Below are 20,531 nucleotides of genomic sequence, written 5' to 3'. Positions count from 1 at the left end.
GGACCGTGAAGACATGCACAGGGTGATGGTGGGCCATGCAAACATGCACATGGTGGACTGTGAAAACATTTCCAAGAGCAGAAGGAAGAATTTGGGGTACTTTCTTTCTCTTGCTTCTTCGAGACAGGGTTTTACTATGTAGTCATAGACATCCCTGGTTGGCAGTGCACATGGGCTCAGATTTTCCAACAGATTTGGGTAGAAATTTCACGTGCACTGGATTATAGAAAAATCTTTCTGCCATTCGGTGATATGCTGGCATCTCAATTAGACCAGGCACTTGTCTGTGTGCTGACTTAGTAGTGGTCTTAGTAATTGAAAAGGGTTGACTTACATTCTTAAACTAAAGGTTCAGTTGTCTAAAAAGAACAAGGTAAAGAATTATTGCCGCTCCCCTGTAGACTTCTGAAGACAGACACTAAAAAGAATTCCCACACTAGCTCAGAATTGAGTATAATAAAAGGTTACTTATTTAGGGGTAGACTCACAGATCACAGTCCTCTGCTCAAACATGGAACAACAACCAAATCTCACAACGGGAAGAGAGAGAGAGAATGCGCTATGCAATTTACACTGGCATTTATAGTATAAGAGGCCATGCCCAAGCGGGCGGGTAACTTACAGGCAATTGATGGTAGGAATTCCTACAGCAGACTTCTTTGAGCAGGCTATCTGGTTGTTCTGGGAATAAAAGCTACTTTACTAGAATGTGGGCTGCTGGTGGCTGCTCTATGGGCTGCCAAGATCTCAAACCCCTTGAAATGTTCTTATGCATGATGTGGTATACAACGTCACATGGGATACTCGTAATCAACGCAGGATTTTTTTGTGTGTTTCTTTCTAGATTGTTCACAGAACCCTGGCAGCCATGTTGGGAGCCCTTGCAGCGTTAGCAGCGTTGGCTGTGGTTGGAGACGTAAGTCGCTGTGTTTGATTTACTGGCTCACCACGATACAATGCCAGCCCCATGGAAACTCCAGGGCATATGAATTGTTTTAAATTCTTTTGTATGATCTTCCCATGATCCATTGAGGCATGAGCTGACATGCTTGGTTTAAGAGAGTTGTCACTGTGGATAAACACACACTCAGCGATGTTTGTCTCCACTAGGGCGTGAGAAAGGTCTTAGAAGTGGATCTAGGAGGCATGGAGGGAGACCTACAGGGCTGCAGTTCTGCCCTGCAGCCTTGCAGGCCCTGGAGATGCCTGTATGTAAACAATGGTGTCCACTTGACAGGGTGCCAGGAAGTACATGAAGGGCAATGAGGGAGCCTGAGTATTCTTAGGAAACGGAGAAAGACTTGTTGGATGGTTGAAGCTGCCATTCTGCTAAGAGTCCGGCCACACACAAACTGGATTTGAAAGTAGCTTTACAATCTGGTGGATTTTTTTTTTTCCTTCCTAAAGACTATAGACAGGTCGTTCTTCTCCCTCCCATATGAAATGTCTATGTAGGGAAGTGTATTGAGTTAGTTATTTAAGTTCTGTGTTCTTAACTTAAAATGTCATTGTAGACTGGTCTGAATGCAGTTGTAAGAAAGTGAGGTTTTTTTTTTCCCTTGGCTGGGTTTGCCTTAAATAGAGGCTAAACTGAAAGGTAAAATATCCCCAAATTCTAAAACTTAGAGACAAGAAAATTTTGGCTTTCTCGTAGCACTTGGAATGGAACCCAGGGCGTCATGGACATTAGGCAAATATTCCTGAGCTATTGTCCCCAATGAGACAATTGTTGTCCCCAATGAGAGCCCTGTCGTGTAAGAAGAAAGACGAGGACATCCATGGCAGGGACAAGGTTGTCTTGGAATAAACCTGACTGGGGTTTTTGTTAGCAAGCAGTCTATATCACAGGCTTAGGGTCTTCTCCTGCTGGGGTTGGCTGAGATCCGGTTCTGCCAGGCAGTGCTGATGCTTAAACTAGGATGTGCACATCTGGTTGGCTGTGTTGACTTCGGGGAACTGACTTGGGGAAACTGAAACTGCTAGCATGGGAAAGAGGGGCAGTCCGTGAGTTTGGGGTGCCGTCTGTGCTGGAGAGAGATTGTCTCCGAATCTCCGAGTCATGTGCCTGTTCTTATAAGTATGGCTCGAATCATCTTTCATTTGGAAAATGGCACGTATGGTACGTAGCAGGTACAGGCATCAAGAAGCCCCTGGGTCACTCAGTGAGTCGCCCTTTCCCAGCAGGCTAGGTGCTGGCTGTCCCTCACTTTGCACTTCATGCTAGTGGCCCTTGTAGAACAGACAGACAGCTGTCAATCATGCTACTCCACTGAGGGAAACACGTGCAGACCAAACCTGCAATTCAGGCAATAATTCAGGCAGTAATCTTTCTAGAGCTTCCAGAAGCAGGGTTATATTTTTTCCCCCTTTTCCTCCATGAATACTTTTGATATGACAGACGCGTTGGGTCACAAGTGCTATTCAGCAATGATATAATCCAATTTCAAAGGGAAGAGGGTGGAGCGTGTCCAACTTTGGCCCCAACTGTGGGCTCACACTAAGGGCAGCCCCTTTTCTGAGCGTTCGTCAGTGGGTTGACGCACGGGATTAATTGGCAAATTTGTGCTTTGATTACAGAGACCCAGCCTGACCCACGTGGTGGAGTGGATTGATTTTGAGACTCTGGCGCTGCTCTTTGGCATGGTAATTGCAGTCCTCCCAGCAGGATATGGCTCCAAGTCTGGGTCCTTCACTCTTCCATGCTTGCTGATCCTTATCATTATAAGTCAAGACGGCGTACCTCTTGACAGGGCTTGATTGACAAGTGTGAGCAGGTCTAGCTCATTTCTCCCAAGGAGGAGGAAATGACCGGTGCTCTGGCTCGTTAGGGCTTGTTGAACAATGACGTAGCGTCGGTATTTACGAAAGTGAGCAATTTTTTGAGTTATTGACCTTAAAATAAAAAAAGTGGCATATGTTAAATAAATGAACCACGGAACAATTTCAGTAATTGGGAAAGTGGTTTTAATAATATAAAGAAAAGTGTCCCTAAGTAGGAGTTCTAGCGCTCGTCAGTTTATCATACTGTTAAGCCATGAGGAACATGACCAAGTTGGCTTGTAGGAAGGAAAGATAAACTTGTAGAGGATTAGCATAGCACATGTGTTGTAAGTCTAAGCTAGAACAAATAAGACTTGGCAAGGCCCTGGACAACAGTGGAAAAGATCTTGTGTTCTGGGTTATTCTCTAGACAGGGTCTGTGGGGCTACATCTGTGCTACGCTACATCGGGAGGCTCGCTTTGCAGAAGCCACCAGACAGTCATCTGTTTGCTGGCACCTACTCTAGGCTTCAAAGGGACTCAGAGCTGCCATCTTCTCTGAAGGGGAAGGTGGAGCAAGGCTCTGAACTCAGGTTTCATGGAGGAGCCGATAGTTGTGTGGGATGCTGCCGGGCCTCCTCCCCAGGGAAAGGTGAGTGCGCTATCTGCCTGTTCCACAGCCCCACAAAGCAGGATAATCAGACAGGATAGGAAGTCAAGTCAAAGCAGGAACTCAGTTTATCTCTGTGAGTGTCAGCTTATATGGGTTAAGTAGCATCATACTGGCTGATGTGATGCGGGGGGGGGGGGGGAGAGACAGCTAAGCCTCCCTCTGGCTGGAGGGGTGTCTACCTAGATTTTGCTGTCTCATCCTCACTTGGTAGTTTTGAGGCTATCTTTCAAACTCGAGCCAGGCTTTTTTTCAGTCCTACAGGCCTCAAGGTACAGGCTTTGAGATAATTTTGTCCAACAGGATTGCTGAGAAACAAATCGGGCTTGGTCATCTGGATAGAAGAAGGGGATCACACTAGGTGTCTATAATATATACTGTTTTGTTTTTTTTTTTCAAAAGTTAAGCAAACAGTGTAGTGGTTTCCTAGGACGGCAATAACAAAGCATGGCATATGTGGGGGCCTGATGAATAAACATTCCTTTCTCACAGCTAAAGAGGCTGACGTCTGAGATCAGGCTATCAGCAGGTCTGGCCTCTATTGAGGCTCCTCATTGGCTGTCTCCTCCTCATGTGCCCGTGTCCTCATCCCACCCTCTTATAAAGCCAGCTGTCATATTCAATTAGGGGCCACCCTAATGATCTTAGCATCACTCTTAAAAGCCCTGTCTCCAAGTATAGCCACATTTCAAGGTCCAGGGAGTTAGTAGTTCAGCATACAAATTTTGAGCGGGAGAGACGGAATTCAGCCTATAAAAATGACCTGGTATGTCTTTTGCTTAATTAAAATTGTTCCAGCAGACACTTAGATATTCTGTGCTTTTGTTACTATTGGGCCAGTGCACAAAGGGGGCCTGATTTTGCCTGGCTTACTTCCTGAGACTGCTTGCCCCAGTCTCTCTGTCAGACCACAATGGAATGGCTCCCTATGAAAAGAGACTGCCACACAGGGTGCCACCCATAGCTGTCCACTCATGTTCCCATGAAGTACTGCATGACACACACAGCCCCACAGGGGCCCATTGAGTTAGGAAGCTGCTCTAGACAAGGGCAGGGCTGAGTCAGAACTGATTTGGAAGCATTTTTGTTTCATACGGTTTATTTGAAAGGTGTATCGGGTCCCTGGCCTTCCAAGTACTTCATATAATTTTATCAAGCTCTCACAGAAACCTCACAAGGGAGAACATCCAGAGGTGAAGTGAGACACTTTAGGTGCAGAATGGTAAACCAAGCACACCTTACTGAGGGCTTGAACCTGCACTTTCTCATTCCAGATTCAACACCATAGTAAGGTGGAGGGTAGGAAGGTGGGGCTGTGCTCTGGTCTCGAATGTCATGGAGAAACCAACCTCTGTGTTGGTTTGGGAAGAAGATAGGGTTTAAGCAACTGCATAAAAAAGGGGAGTCATATCAGACAACTGGAAGAAGAAGAAGAAGAAGAAGAGGAAGAGGAAGAGGAAGAAGAAGAAGAAGAAGAAGAAGAAGAAGAAGAAGAAGAAGAAGAAGAAGAAGAAGAAGAAGAAGAAGAAGAAGAAGAAGAAGAAGAAGAAGAAATGGAGTGTTATTCCACTTCTTATGAAAAGGGAAACCTTCTAGCAAGTTCAGGCTTGCTGGAATTTCTGGTGATTAAGCACAGCATAAAGGGGGTATTTATTATTCCTGTTAGTCCATGTGGTGGCTGTTTTAATCTCTTGTCATCGGTGGAAACACAGGTAAACATTCCGAGTGCACAGAGGACTGGAGGTCAGACTCATCGCCAGTGGTCCAGCTTGTCCATGTTCATCAGATCTGTAAGGAAAAAAAAATCAGTTTCATTATGTTAGAAACCAAAATTTGGCACAGTTTAAAGCTGTTTATTTAAAGGCATTAAATTTCTGAGCGCTGTGTATGGGGAGATTTAGATACAAAGGCCACCTGCTGACCTATAGCCTTCCCTGCTTCGAGCTTCAAGACTGATCAAGTCATCTGCCTCTGGTCTATAAAACGAGGGAGGACAGCACTTGATGTTTGCTGTCAGGGTTAGATGGGTTGATAACCTTTCTTAAGGACAATGCCCAGGTTGGGAATATACAAAACCATCTTTAAGAGCTTCTGCTCAAAATGATCATAGTGGTCAATTGAAGTGACGGACACATGGGTAACTTGCTTTGTGGAGACCAGGCTGAACTCACTGGGATCTGCCGTCTCTACCTTTCGAGTGCGGGATGTGTGTGCCACCACTGCCCAGCTATGAAAGTGACAGACATCCAACAAGGCAAAGTTGCTCTTGATGACACAGATATCAGGAGCCAGAGTGCAAACTCGTGATGGGGTCATTATGATATTGTTTCAATGTGGTATTTTGCTAAGAAAAAATTTTGCTACCTACTTTTTGTCTTTCCCTTTTAGATGATCTTAGTAGCCATATTTTCAGAAACGGGATTTTTTGATTACTGCGCTGTAAAGGTAGGTGTGATGTTGTACTTGATGGTCATACACCAAATCAATAAATAATAGGCATAGTATACTTACATATAATCAGAGTAATAGAAGCACAAATATTTGATAATTGATACATAATAACATTAACTAACTGAATGGTGCTATTTATTATTCTAATATCGTACATTTAGTAAATTAAAATATTTAAAATTCCATCCTCCTTTCAAAGCGGCCTCTGGAAATCTGGGTGTAATTGCCATGCTAAGCATGACTCAGAGCAACACTTCCAACTTCTCCATAAGTAAATGAAGAGGGAGCTCAAGGCAGAGAGCTCTCTCCCTGAGCATTCGTGCAGCAGCATTGCAGTGGGCTGCTTCGGGCTACACATCAGAACACGCTTTACATGCAAGAGTCTGGATATGTCAAGCCACCAGCTTCTGATTGTATTTGGGGACGTAATTCCAATGCTTACTTTCTAGACATATACAGTCCTGATTTTTAAATCTGGGAAAAGCATTTTTTGTTGTTGTTTTAATCTTGTATAGGCTGTATTTATTAATTTCTGCTGGGGCCTCGGCAAAGGGCCTTGCATATGCTTGGCACAAATCCCATCACTGGGCTAAAATGCTAACTCCTTAAAGGTCATTTTTTTAAACTTATAATTACTATTATTTGATTGATAATTGATAATTGTATATGTTTTGGGGTATAATATGATGTTTCAGTGTATAATGTACACAGTGTGTCATGATTGAATCAAGCCAACTAGCATTATCTTTACATATCAGTTTTATGGGGACATATTTGAAATTTACTTGTTTTTGTTTTTGCTTTTGAGACAGCGTCTCTCTACATAGGCCCGGTTGTCTTAGGAATCCCTATGTAGACCAGGTTGGCCTCAATTTACCCAGATCAGCCCGCCTCAGCCTTCAATCCAAGTGCTGGGATTGAAGGTGTGAGCCACTACACCGGCTTGAAATTCACTTCTGAAGTTATATTGAAATATACCCGATGTTGAATATAGTCACCCTGCCTGTGTAGTAGCTCTCCAGATCCAAACCTCCTCACTGTACCGTGTACCCTTTGACCAGAATCTCTCTATTCTCTCCCTCCCCACCTTGTAGCCTCTATCCTGGCTCTCTGCTTCTATAGGATCGGTTCGCTTGGATCGCACACATTTTCCACAATGATTTTACATCAGTCTGGAAGGGTCCCTTTCCTCTTAGCCTTTCCCCATGCTTGCTCTCTTTCGCCCTCTCCTCCTTTCTGTTTTCAAACAGGCCTTCGTTTAGCACAGTCTGGCCTCAAACTCACTGTGTTGCTGAGTTGGTGATGGCCCACTTCTATCTCCCCTCTGCTGGCACGACAGACCTGAGCCATAGCACCCTGTTTGTGTGGTGCAGGGCATTGAACCCTGGACCTCATGCTTGCTAATCAAACAATCTACCCCGCCACATATCACCAGCCCTGTTATCTCTTATGTTTTAAAATAAAAATTCCGTCAGGTGTGAAATGATAACTCATTGTGGTTGGGCTTCACATTTTAACTGGACCCCTGGACGCTCTGTCAGCAGGTCTGAAGGGTTAAACTGACCCTGCCATGCATAGTGCATGAGGGTTGTGCCATGCCCTAGTGGATGAGGAGACCTTGGCACACTCTTTTAATGCAAAGGCTGGTGCTGGCCTTTACTTTAGTTTTGGGATTGAAAATTTCTTTTAAAAAAAAATAACTTCTTCAACAAACTTGCAAATTCCGAATGAGAATTTTGGTCCCCATGTCTTAGAGTCATTAGTGAGAACATAGCTTCTATGTCATGAATTAACTGATTTTTGGCTTGTTCCTTCCTGTATATGTATCCCAGGCATACCAGCTTTCTCGAGGAAGAGTGTGGGCCATGATCATGATGCTTTGCCTCATTGCTGCCATCCTCTCTGCCTTCTTAGACAATGTCACCACCATGCTCCTTTTTACACCTGTTACCATAAGGTGTGTAGAATGCTTTCAACATGGAAAGGAAGATCAGCTTTGGGGAATATTTGTGTTCTGGTTGTACCACCTGGCTCGAGGCTCCTTCCTCAACATCAACAAAAAGACAAGGGATAGTATCTATCCCCTCACTGGAGTCTAGGTCATTGACTTCCAATCCAACAGTTCTAGCTTGTGTGACTGCAGAACTCTAGACAGGTATAGGTACCAGCACAGCTCAGTAATACCACGAGAAGTTGAAAGACATGCACATTGCTTTCCAAAATATAGACTGTCATGTGGGACACAGCAAGCCACGCATGTAGATCAGACTGTCATGCAGGACACAGACAAGCCACGCATATAGTTCATCAGATACCAGGAGTTTTGCTCACAAATTCCCACCTTTTCATCCTTCCACCTACTCCAAGGACTTAGCCTTCAGGTGATCAGGGTTTTAGGATTTCCAAAGATTCCAAGGTAAATCCTTTTTATTTTATATATTGGTCTATTGTTAAGGAAGAAGTAATTAATTTGATAATTTAAATAAATGAGAGAGAGAGAGAGAGAGAGAGAGAGAGAGAGAGAGAGAGAGAGAGAGAGAGAGAGTTTTGTGTTTTTTTATTAAAGGGGAAGACAGATGAGGGACTGAGTCAGCAGACTTTGGTGTTATTGCTGGTGAGTTTTGACGACCCGCCTCTCTCCTGTCTCAAAGTCTCTGATGGCCAGCACCCATCCACCTGCTGCAGGTCCTTCTTCTATAGGGCCCTCCACACAGAACACAGTACTCTCTCCAGGCTGGGAGCAGGCAGAAAGTACATCATCTCTTGGATAGCTCTGACTGTGCTACGTTGACTTAGAAGAATTCTTGTAATTAGTGGTACCCGAGGATGTTGCAGCTGAGGCTCACTCCGTGCCTTACTCTTTTCCCAGACTGTGCATGTGCACGTGTGTATATGTGTGTCTGTGCATGAGTGTGCCTCATTTGTACAAGCAAGTGGTTTAAACATCCAGGTTGCACAAAGGCCTTATCACTTTCTTATATTCACGATAGGTTATGCGAGGTGCTCAATCTTGATCCAAGACAAGTCCTGATCGCAGAAGTGATCTTCACAAACATTGGAGGAGCTGCGACTGCCATTGGGGACCCACCCAATGTCATCATTGTTTCCAACCAGGAGCTGAGGAAGATGGTGAGGAGCAGCACACTAGGGTTGCTTTCAGGAAATGCACAGCTCACCTGAGCACTCTTTACAGCATCCTTTACTTAAGTGCTGCAAACCAGGGTCCCCGCTGCCACAGGGCACACCATTATCCTAAGCGAAGGACTGGAAATAGGAGAGGAAAGGCAAGAAAGGCCCTGCAGGATGGAAGGGCTGCATTTAGGTTGATATCAATGTGTTGGGAAGGTGGTTTTGTTACTAAGAACATCAACGAGAAATGTCTAGGAAATTACAAAGGGATGAGATGGAGCAATGGGTTGCAGACACACGTGTCTAATAGGCTCTGGGAAAACATCAGCATCCAACGGCATGCTGCATCTGTTCCGGCTCTTTCTGAAAAGTATCAGTTTGGGTTTTTTTGTCTTCTGCCTTCCTTTTGCTTGATAAGTTTACCTGCAAAACTCTTCTAGCAACTTCCATTCAGTGCTGTGCTTGTCTCCCAGGGCCTCATTAACGTTTCTGTCTTCTCATTGTTCTTATCTCTCCTTTCTTTAATTGTCCCTGTTTCTAATGGGAGGAAAGTTTGGTGCTTACATTCTGAACAGACCCAGAGTTACTCAGGATACAGAACTCCCGTCTCCTCAGGCTGTATTTGCTAAAACTAAAAATTAGGTCTTAGGACCTGGTTGGTTTAGAGGTAAATGGATTGATATTACATGCAAGCCATTTTCTTAGGCTTCTTAAAATTTTAATGCTGATTTGTTTTTTTTTATTGTTTTGTGTATGGGTGTTTTTTGCCTCCATGCATGTCTATGCAACGCATGCATGCTTGGTGCCCACAAAGGCTAGAAGGGGGTTTCCAATCCCTTGGAAAGAAGATGTCAGTCTGTCACATGTAACTGGACAGTTGTGAGCAACCATGTGGATGCTGGGGGAAAAGATATGGGTCTTCTGCTATAGTAGAAAAGCTGCTTGTTTGTTCCTGGCTGCTCAGCCCCAAAATAACCACACAGAAAGTGTATTAATTAAGCCACTGCTTGGCCTATTAGTTCTAGCTTCTTATTGGCTACCTCTTACATGGTGCCGGACAATTGTCTATATTCTGTCAATTATGTTTTAAATAAACACTGATTGGCCAGTAGCCAGGCAGGAAGTACAGGCAATACAACCAAACAGGAAGTAGAGGCAGGTCGATGAGAACAGGAGAATTTTGGGAAGAGGGAAGCTCCCTCTGTAGTCCTGCCCAGACACAGGAGATGGAAGATGTGACCTACCCTACTGAAAAAGGTATGGAGCCATGTGGCTAACACAGACAAGAATAATGGGTTAATATAAGTTATAAGAGGTAATAAGCCTGAGCTAATGGCCCAATCAGTTTATCATTAATATAGACCTCTGTGTGATTTCTTTGGGACCTAACAACAGTGGGAACCAGGCAGGACAGAAACTCAGACAACACTTACATCTTAATTTAACCCATTATTATTCTGTGTATTGCCATGTGGCTGTGGCTTACCAGCAAAGTTCTGGCTTGTCTGTTCCCAGCAGCAGCTATATGGCATCTCCTGACTCCACCTTCTTTCCCCCAGCATTCAGTTTAGTTTCCCCCACCTATCTAAGTTCTGCTCTATCACAGACCAAGACAGTTTCTTTATTCATTAACCAATAAAAGCAACACATAGACAGAAGGATTTCCCACACTTTCTGCAATCAAAGTCAGTGCTCTTTAGCATTGATCCATCTCTTCAGCACCCCTGGGTTCATTTTTTTCTTCTGGTTTTAAAGGAAATTACAGATTTTTACAGACACCTAAGAAACAACTATCTTTCAATCAGATATTTGGGGTATGAATTCTATAGATAAAGTTCAAGTTCAAGGTAGTGTTTTGACTGAGGAACTCCCAAAACTTGTTGAGTTCTGAGCGAGGTTTGGTGACACATACCTGCAACTCCATTACTTGGGAGGTTGGGGCAATTAACCTGAGCTCTGTAGTGAGAGGTGGTGGAAGATGGTTTTCCTGAAGCGGCTCACTGAACACCCATGGGGCTTTCTACCTTTACCTATGTGAGCATGGCTCATGGCACAGCTGTGCTGCTGTGTCCTCTGTGACCACACCCTTCCTGCCAAGACCCTTCAGTTTCTGAGATCCCAGTGCCCCACAGGACTGTGGTACACTTGACTGCCCGCTCCCCATAGCAGTAACTATTCATGGAATCTACTTGAATTCTTATAGGTGATTATCTTTAAGGGTTCATCTGTTCTTTTTGGGCTCAAGAGATATTGTGCATATTTGCTTAAGGATCTACATAAAAGAACAAAATAAACTAAAGAGCAAAATTAGCTAAGAATATTGTTGAGTCACTCGCTAACAAATTAACCTAAGGGTGGTTTTTATCAAAATGAAATGCATTCAACAGATGACCACGACACGGTCCCACAGGCAGGCAGAGAAAGCTGGAAGGAAGGGTGAGGCTGCCTCCCTAGCACCCTTATAGCTGATTCTGTGCTCTGTGCAGGTGCTGTAGTGTCCAATGGTGGGGAGACTGCCCCTTCCAACCCACAGCAGTATTTTAGCCAACAATTAAAAAGATTAATAAATAAATAAATGAATATACATGGCCACATTTTTCAATGTTTTGATCCCTACCCATCCTTGGGCAACACATTTGCCCTGTGACAGAGACAGTCTAAATCTAGTTAGGAGCTAGTTGCAATTGCTTATTTCTGTTCCCTTCTAAGGTGGCTTGTAATTAACGTAACCACTGTTTTTTTCAAAAACACAGAAAGTATAAAAAAGTCTTTAATCAGATGGGTGGTGGTGCACACCATTCATTCAAGGCAGAGACAGGAGGATCTCTCTGAGTTTGAGGCCAGCTTGGTCTACAAAGTGAGTTCTGGGACAGCCAGGGCTACATAGAGAAACCTTGTCTTGTAAAAGCCAACAAATAACAACAGAAAGCCTTTGACCATTTCAGACTAAGTATCTGTGTTTGGCTGCAGGATTCTTGTCCAGAGCCACTCCTGTCTACAGCTCACATCCTTACCTCCCCCACCTCCACCCAGGACACACATATATCACGTATTGCTCCTTTGTTCTTCCAGGGCCTGGACTTTGCTGGTTTCACAGTGCACATGTTCCTTGGGATCTGCCTCATTCTCCTGGTTTCCTTTCCACTCCTCAGACTTCTGTACTGGAACAGAAAGCTTTATAACAAGGAGCCCGGCGAGATTGTCGGTAGGTATGAGCACCTCCTCATGCTGCAGAGTCTGCTGCAGTATTCTCCCCCAGCCCCAGGGGACAGTCCTATAAGCAGGAGGGGTCCACTCCCCCACAGGATCCCCAGGAAGGTATTTATTTGTCCACAGGATGCTGCATGCTTAGGAGCAATGGCTGTCCACAGATACCTCCAACTTGTCCAACAAGCTGCTCTCTGCTTCAGTCTGAGGCTACTGAGTAGCCATAAAGGCTGTCTTGCTTTTAGTTTACTGTCTTGGCCTTTTCCATATATATATATATATATTCAAACTGTAAAATAGAGGTTAAGTGTAAGCCTCATAAAATATCTTACTCTCTTAGGAAGCAATGGATGGCAAACACCTCTCTTCCGTTCTCCATCAGAAGGTGTCTGAATTCAGCCTTGGGTGAAGGTTGTGTTGTTTGCTTCTTTCTGGCCAGCATCTCACCAGCTGATTCCTATCTCTCCTGTGTGAGAGAGGAGCTGGGGGTGGGGGCAGTTAGGAGAGCAAAGGCATTCCTGCTTCCTGCTTTCTTACCAGAAGCCCTCTAGAGGTGCCAAGCATGGCTGCCCGAGAGCCATATCCCTACTGCTGCTATTCAAGAGCTCTCTTTCTGAAACCATTCAGAGACTGGGCAATTGACTGAGTTCATTTGTGTTCCTCTAACTACCACAGCTTGGCAAGCTAAAAAGTTAGAGGCTTATTTATAATAGCTTACTGTCCAGGAGACCATCAACCCTAGAGCATGGCTCCAGCAACTGGTGAGGCCTCTTTGCTGCTCCCTGGCCTGTCACAGAGTTTGGAGAGGACGAGCCAGATCTCTTGCTTTTAGCCAAACAGCTGAGAAGCGATGGCACACTGTATTCAAAGCACAGCAGCAGCATGCAGATTTTGGTTGATAGCAGAGCCAGTGAGACTGGGCTAGGGTTGTGGAGGTAAGACTTTGCTCAAACAAAAGTACAACAATAATAAATTAATAAGTGAATTAAAAAAAGATATTGCTGGAGAAAGGACTTTGTTCTTCAGGCAGCGTTGAAATGGCTTTTCTTGCTTGATGACTTTCAGAGTTCAGTGCCGTCATCTGGTTCCATCACCATAGCTCCTGCTAGATGGAACGTGGATGCCCATTGTTGGCGCATGGGGACAGTGCGGGGAGTTGCTGATGCCCGAGGGTGGGAGAGACTCAGCGCCTTGCCCTTATTTCTCCACAGAACTGAAGCATGAGATTCATGTCTGGCGTTTGACCGCACAGCGCATCAGTCCAGCCAGCCGCGAGGAGACAGCCGTGCGTGGCCTGCTGCTGGAGAAAGTGCTGGCCCTGGAGCATCTGCTGGCCCAAAGGCTGCGTTCTTTCCACAGGTACCACACGATCCTGCTTGGATCTATACCGGGGGCTCCCTTACCCGTTGTGCTTAATGGTGGCATCGCACGAGGTCCATAATCCATTGCAATCATTGTCATATGATACCCAGATCTCATCATTTCCCCAGCTGCATAGACGTTCACAGTGTATATGTTCCACCCTTTGATCCTCCATTTGTCAACTGAAGGACATTTAAGTTGTTTTCATCTCCTGGCTATTGTAAAGAGAGCAGCAATGAACACGGCTGAACAAGTGCCGTCTTAGGGTCTTTTCTTGTGTTTCAGCTATGTTAGAATATTCAGGTCCTGCTATGGGGGGATATCTGGTCTCTAGTGGAGACATATTGCCTTGACTGTTGTTGATTGCATTTTTATGCTGGTGTCTACGCATCTGGGATTGGGGTGGTTATAGGTCTAGGCGCTGATTTCTGGATTTGAGTTTGTTGGATGGGTGTTTTGTTCCTGCTTTCCGTTTTCTCTCTGAATTTTGGGAAATTTTAGGGTTGTGTGATACCTGGAAGGAAATTTTCTTGGACCTGATAGTTATGGACACTGGAGGTCCCAGGTAAAAACGTATTTCTGAGTATAGGGAGCTAACATTTAGGAATGGGCATAGGATAGGGTTCTGAAGGGCTTCAACCAGGATCTGTTTAATTTGTCTCCTTGGAATAGGGGAAGACAATGAAGAGAGGTTACCCCAGAATGTCCTCAAGAGAGGATGAGATGGGGAACTGGACATAGAGAAGCAGGCGAGAGGAAGATCTTCAGATAGACTACCTGTTTTCCTGACCAGGAGTGGGATAGCAGGGAGTGCCTGCTGGAGTTGGGATTTAGTGGCAAGGAGAGGGAGGGAGGTTAGAAGGGTGTGCTGGCTAGTCTCATGTCAATTTGACATGCAAACTCATGTTATCTGAAAGGAGGGAACCTCAACTGAGAGGAGACCTCCATGGGATCTGAGTGTAAACCATTTTCTTAATCAACGATTGATGAGGCGGAGCCCAGGCCTTGGTGGATGGTGGCATATCTGGGTTGGTGGTCCTGAGTTTTATAAGAAAGCAGACTGAGTAAGCCATGGGGAAACAAGCCAGTAAGCCATGGTTTCTGCATTAGCTCCCGCCTCTAGTTCCCTGCCATGTTTGAGTTCCTGTCCTGACTTCCTTCAATGACGAACAGCAAGGAATATGAAAAAAGTTTTAAAACTACAGGAAAGGAGCATAAAGTAAAGGTGGAGCACCATGAAAAAAAAAAAAGCTTTTGAATAAGAGGCATGAACTAGGGAGAAGCCCAGGCTAGACCAGGTCTTCAACAAGATCACAGAAAAAACTTGTACCCAAACTAAGGAAAGCCGTATACAGACAGATGCAAGATACACACAGAACATCAAATAGACAAGACCAGAAAAGAAAATCCCCACAGCAATTCATAGTGAAAACACTGAGCATACATAACAACAGAAGTGTATTGAAAGCTCGAGAACTAAAATACTAGTCACATAGAAAGAAGCCAACTTTATGTGTGAAGCCAGAAACGCGTTAGTAGGCTTTACAGTCCCATCTTCATGTTGGCTTGAGTCTTCAACTCATTTATCTCCACACTGAATTCCATTTCCAACCCCTATGTTGTCTTTATTACCAGTCTTATATTTGTGTTCTCTTGGGGATCACTTAGGTGTTCATTCTCCTTATGTTCTTTCTCCCTAATTTCACTTAGCTGTTTCTTGGTGACGTCTTTAAACTGCTTGAATTCTTGAATTCAAATGAAGTCGATGGCTGTTCTCTTAAGTTCTCTGTCCTTCAGTTCATAAGACCATAAGGCAAAATAAATCCTTTCTTCCATGAGTTACCTTGGCCACTGTGTTTCATCACGGAGACAGAACAGTTACTGGCCCAAGAGCCCACCGACCTGGTCTTATGAGGGGCTCTTACCACACTCCTGAGGTCACAAGCAGCGTGCACCCTTGCCTTGGCATGGTGGTCTGTATTGGGGTTCTTTTATTTGCAGGGTTTGATCTCTCAAAACTTTGGTCCTTGGGGCTGCCAAGACGACTTAGCAGGTAAAGGTGCTTGGCATCAAGGCTGAGGACCCAAATTCAGCTCCGGGAACCCACACGGTAAAAAGAAAGCAGATTCCTGCAGGCTGCTCTCCGACCTTACGCTGGGCTGGATGCAGCGTCCCAAGTAAACTGAAAAGTTTCTAGAGCTGAAAAAATACGATCAACAGAATATGTATAGCTGTTTTCCTTGTTATTATTCTGTAAGCAAGCATAACGGTAGCTATTTACCTAGCATTTTGTTGGACTAGGCGCTGTGACTAAAACAGAGATTCCTGAAAGTGTGTGAAAATATCAGGGCAATACCTCAGACACTGCCCCATTTGTCCGTTATCTGTCCGTCATTCTTGCACACTGGCACGTGATCTTTAAGACATTTTTCTTCTTCACAGTTGCTCTTAAAATGTCTCTCCACTTTCAGATCATGATTTTTGTTCTCTTTCTTTGGGAATATAGAGTAAATAGCTTTCCTAATTTCCGTGGTCACCTTCATGGGCATCATGGGCATTTCAGCCCTCACTCCACTGTGACAGGATTCACAAATACATCTAGGCTCTCACAGCTGCCCATGCCGCCTTGCTAATCTCACGCAGCAGCAGTGAGCTTCCTGCAACACAGGAATAATGAGAGTCCTTTCTCTCTTACAGACAAATCTCACAGGAAGATAAAAATTGGGAGACCAATATCCAAGAGCTGCAAAGAAAGGTATCGTGTCTTCTTTTCTCAAGGGCCTCTGAATCATGGCTTGTAGGAAAGGTGATTATTTTGCTTCTTAGATTTGATTATCATTTTCAGCTGACACAGCTAATTGTAGACCATTGTGTGGCATGGTGCTGTAGCCGGATGCAGGTGCACCCTGGGCTCTGCTCACACCAGCCCACCTGCATCTATTGTCATTGCTGTGTGCTGGTCCCTTCAAAAATCTCCTTTTTCCCCCTATGACCTCAGATTCAGCTAGTGATGGAAAAAACATTGCTGTTTTTATTCCTCTAGCTTTACCTGAGGTATAATTTATTTTTATGTTAATGAGGAAAATCATTGCCTAAAATGGTAGAATTATTTTGTCAGGAGATGGAAGATTTTTCTGTGTGCTTAAGATGCATTCCAAGTGTGCCCCAGAAAGGCCTGTGGCCACCCTTTAGCTGGCCTCTGCTGTTCGGTTCTCCTGACCCAGAGAGCTTACAGGGTGTGCATTTTTGGGGTGTAATGCAGGAGATGGAGTTCTAGGGACGGGTGTGAGCTGTGTTGCGGGTTGCTTCCACTTTCCGCCCATTTTCCTGCTGTGATAAGCTGTCCACAGAGCCCAGGACTTCTGAGGGACTCACAGGAAACAGTACCCTCATTGCCTCGTTCCCCGAGTCATGAAGACTCTGCAGAGACGCAGCACTCTCTGTGCTCACAAGTGTGTATCTGCCCCAGTACTCGTGAGCCCACGACAAGAGGCAAAAACTGCATTTCACGGTCTCTGGATTCCTTTTGCTGGAACGACGGTATTTAAAGAATACGTCAAGCGTGTTAAAGACATGTAGAGATGGTACTGTCATGGAAGTCATGCTTGGGTGCCACACCTTGTAACGACTCTTAGGTACAGCATCACACGGGTGCTACTTACGGGAAGGACATCAGAACTCAGACACAGGACACACAGACACCTTGGGAAATGCGTGTATCTTCAAGACCACCTGTCTAAGTCTTATGGTTTCCACAAAGTGTCTGCTAATATCTCTCTGCACAACAGTGTATACTCTCTGGGAATAGTGAAAGTTTCTTTAGTTCTCACAAGATTTTGACGTTCTATCTTTAAAAGGAAATACTTAGAGCAATTCAAAGGATGTAGGACCATGGGCATTCTTCGAGAATCTGAAGACTGTCCCTAGAAAATGAGCTGTTTCTCTCTCTCACAGCACAGGATAACGGACAGGATTCTGCTGGTCAAGTGTCTGACGGTGCTGGGCTTTGTCATCTCCATGTTCTTTCTCAACTCCTTCGTCCCTGGCATTCATCTTGATCTTGGTGAGTCTACTATTCTGTTAACTTCTTTGCTAACTTTTGCATCTGATGTGGCAGTGTGGATGGGGAGGCGCCCAAGCCTGTTCCCAGATGGATGCCTGTATCTTCCATACAGCGTGACATCACAAGCAGAGTTGGGGGTGGAGCTTTTCCTGTGTCTCGGCAGCTGTTCCCCAAATGACCATTCAGAGGTTTACTAGTAACTGTATATGCTCAGCCCAATTGCTCAGCCTTATTACTAACTACATTTCAAGTCAACCCATATTCCTTACTGAAGCTCTGCCATGTGGCAGTACCTTTATTAGCAGGGAATGCTCATCTTCTGCTTCCTTAGCATCTGCTGGTGACTCCTGACTCCACCCTTTTTCCTCCCGTGTTAGGCTCTCCCACCTACCTCTATCCTGTTCAGCTATTGACCAGTCAGTTTCTTTATTAAACCAATCAAGGCAATACATATTCACAGTGTCCAGAAGGATGGCTGCGAAGGGGCTGAGGATTGGGAGAGCTCTACCCAGCTCAGTGTCCTGTGTGGCTACAGATGGTTTCTCTGTGCAGTAAGCTTCTTCTCCCAGTCCATCCCTTTGGTCCTCCCACATTGTCAGCGCACCTCTCTAGTGGTTAGCCACCGCCCTTCTCCAGCTCTGTGTCAAGGTCAGAAAAATGGCTCTCTCAGGTTGGAACTCCCAGGGCACATCCTTGCCACAGACATCCCACACTTGCTGCAGACTTCGTGTTCTGTCACAGCAGTCTTTATGTCGGTACTTGAAAGATAACCGAAGAAAGACAATCGAAAAATCTACCAGTAAAACCTACCTCATCTGAAAGTATAGATCAACGAGAAATAGATGTTTGATGTAGCATCCAGTTCGGCTGGCAACCCGGGTTTGGCTCTGAGCCGACAGGTGTTCTTTATCAACACCAGAACTGGTCTTCCTGGAACCTCCCGAAAGCAACAGGCAGTGTTAATGATGGCATGGATCTCAGCTGCGTGTGGTGGGGGCACATCTAGAAATGGCTACAGTGTGATTGTTTTAATTATACCCAGTCACACCGCAGTTTTACCGTTACAAATTTTCATCACCGAGAAGATGAAGGTACCATGGATAATTAAACAAATACAATGAACCTGGTAGACCTGAACAGAAGCCTTCCACTGAAGATATTTTGGGGGGGGGGGCTCACAAATAAGTTAGCTTTATTTGTGCTTGAAAAGAGTATATAAGCATTTGAAAAGCTAACCACACAAAGGAGCTTACGCGCTTACACACACACACACACACACACACACACACATTTTTTTTTTGCTAACATTTGCCACATCTTTTTTTTTTGTTGTTGTTGTTTTGGTTCTCTGAGACAGGGTTTCTCTGTGTAGTCCTGGAACTTGCTCTATAGAACAGGCAGGTCTCAGACTCAGACTCAGGGATCTGCCTGCCTCTAACTCCCGAGTGATGGGATTAAAGGTGTGCGCCACCATGGCCCTTAAAGACACATCTTTATATAAACTTTTAAAAAGTCTTGGTTATTGTTGGGGAAGATCAGCCTTTTTTTTGAGATTATATTTTATTTTAAAGGATAAATAGTTTTTATTTGTGAAAACATACAATATATCAATTGATTTAAAAATAATGTATGTTTATGAACTAGAAATGTCTATTATTTTCATATGAGATGATAGACCAACAATTTTTGTTTAAAAATAGAAGAAGTTGTTTTCTTTGTTTGTTAATTCTTAGTTTTTTAATACATCCAGACCACAATATCTCCTTCTTCTACTCCTCCCAGTTTCCCCCTCCACCTCTCCTCTCTCCCAGGTCCTCCCACTTCAGAAAAGAGCAGGCATCCTAGGGACATCAACAGAACAGGGCATAACAAGTTACAATAAGACTAGGCCCAAACCTAGTTTCATATCAAGACTGGGCAAGGCAACCCAATAGGGGAAAAGAACCCAAGAACAAAAGAGTCAGAGACAGCCACACTCCTGCTGTTCGGAGTTCCACAAAAACATTAAGTTAGCATCAGTAACATGTATGAAGAGGATCTAGCGCACACCCCTGCGGGCTCTGTGATTGCTGCTTCAGTCTCTGTGAGCTCCTATGAGCCCTACTTAGCTGATTCTGTGAACTGTGCTCTCCTGGTGTCCTCGACCCCTCTGGCTCCTGAAACTCTTTCTTCCCATCCTCTGCTGGGTTCCCTGCACTCCAAAGGGAAGGGACTCGATGGAGATCTCTGATTTAGATTCTGCAAATGTCTGGCTGTGGGTCTCTGTACTTGCTTGCATTTTAATTTAATACAACATTTTGCTCGTCCCTTTTCTTCACGCAAACCCTTCTGTGTATTCCTCCACGTTTCTCCAAGTTCATGGCCTCTCTTCTTCATCAATAGTTTTTGCACATATATATGTATATAACTTAATAAATTTATTTATATAACTTCAACTTGTTGAGCCCATATGCTACTCATATGTAGGTTTTCAAAGCTGAATGTTTGGCACTGGACAACCAAGTGTCTCTGTGGTCGGTGGACTTTGACTCCCGGAGCAAGTACGTCGGAGTGGCATAGCCGGCTTGTGTACTTGATCTATTTTTCAGTTGTTTTTCTTCTTTGGAGAATCGGCCATGCTGGTTTCCACAGTGCCTGTACTAACTGATAGTGCATCAAGGTTTTGTTCAAACCCTTGCCAGTATTTGCCATCATGTGCTCGCTCTCTTTCTTTCTTTTTTTTTTGCTTTCCTTTTTTTCTCCTTCCTTCCTTCCTTCCTTCCTTCCTTCCTTCCTTCCTTCCTTCCTTCCTTCCTTCCTTCCTTCCTTCCTTCCCTCCTTCCTTCTTTCCTTCCTTAAGATTTCTGTCTCTTCCCCCCAGCTGCCTCCCCTTTCCCTCCCCCTCCCCCA

General features: G+C 44.6%; 1 protein-coding gene across 2 annotated transcripts in view; it reads left to right on the top strand.

Annotated features, from left to right (window-relative positions):
- The window catches only part of Oca2 (OCA2 melanosomal transmembrane protein), a 206,787-nt gene that overhangs the window by 46,770 nt on the left and 139,486 nt on the right, over positions 1–20,531 (top strand). For both annotated transcript variants that reach the window (XM_050140365.1, XM_050140364.1), the window contains exons 9-17: positions 845–916; positions 2,578–2,643; positions 5,819–5,875; positions 7,714–7,838; positions 8,872–9,010; positions 12,083–12,215; positions 13,429–13,576; positions 16,277–16,334; positions 17,534–17,642. In XM_050140365.1, the coding sequence (XP_049996322.1) occupies positions 845–916; positions 2,578–2,643; positions 5,819–5,875; positions 7,714–7,838; positions 8,872–9,010; positions 12,083–12,215; positions 13,429–13,576; positions 16,277–16,334; positions 17,534–17,642 (907 nt within the window). The remainder of the gene's footprint in view (positions 1–844; positions 917–2,577; positions 2,644–5,818; positions 5,876–7,713; positions 7,839–8,871; positions 9,011–12,082; positions 12,216–13,428; positions 13,577–16,276; positions 16,335–17,533; positions 17,643–20,531) is intronic.

The sequence above is a fragment of the Alexandromys fortis genome, unplaced genomic scaffold (assembly GCF_014885135.2).
Source record: "Alexandromys fortis isolate MF-2015 unplaced genomic scaffold, M_Fortis_MF-2015_v1.1 scaffold_39, whole genome shotgun sequence".
NCBI classification, from domain to species: domain Eukaryota; kingdom Metazoa; phylum Chordata; class Mammalia; order Rodentia; family Cricetidae; genus Alexandromys; species Alexandromys fortis.
Note: the sequence above shows the minus strand (reverse complement) of the source record. Positions and strands in the feature narration are given on the sequence as shown.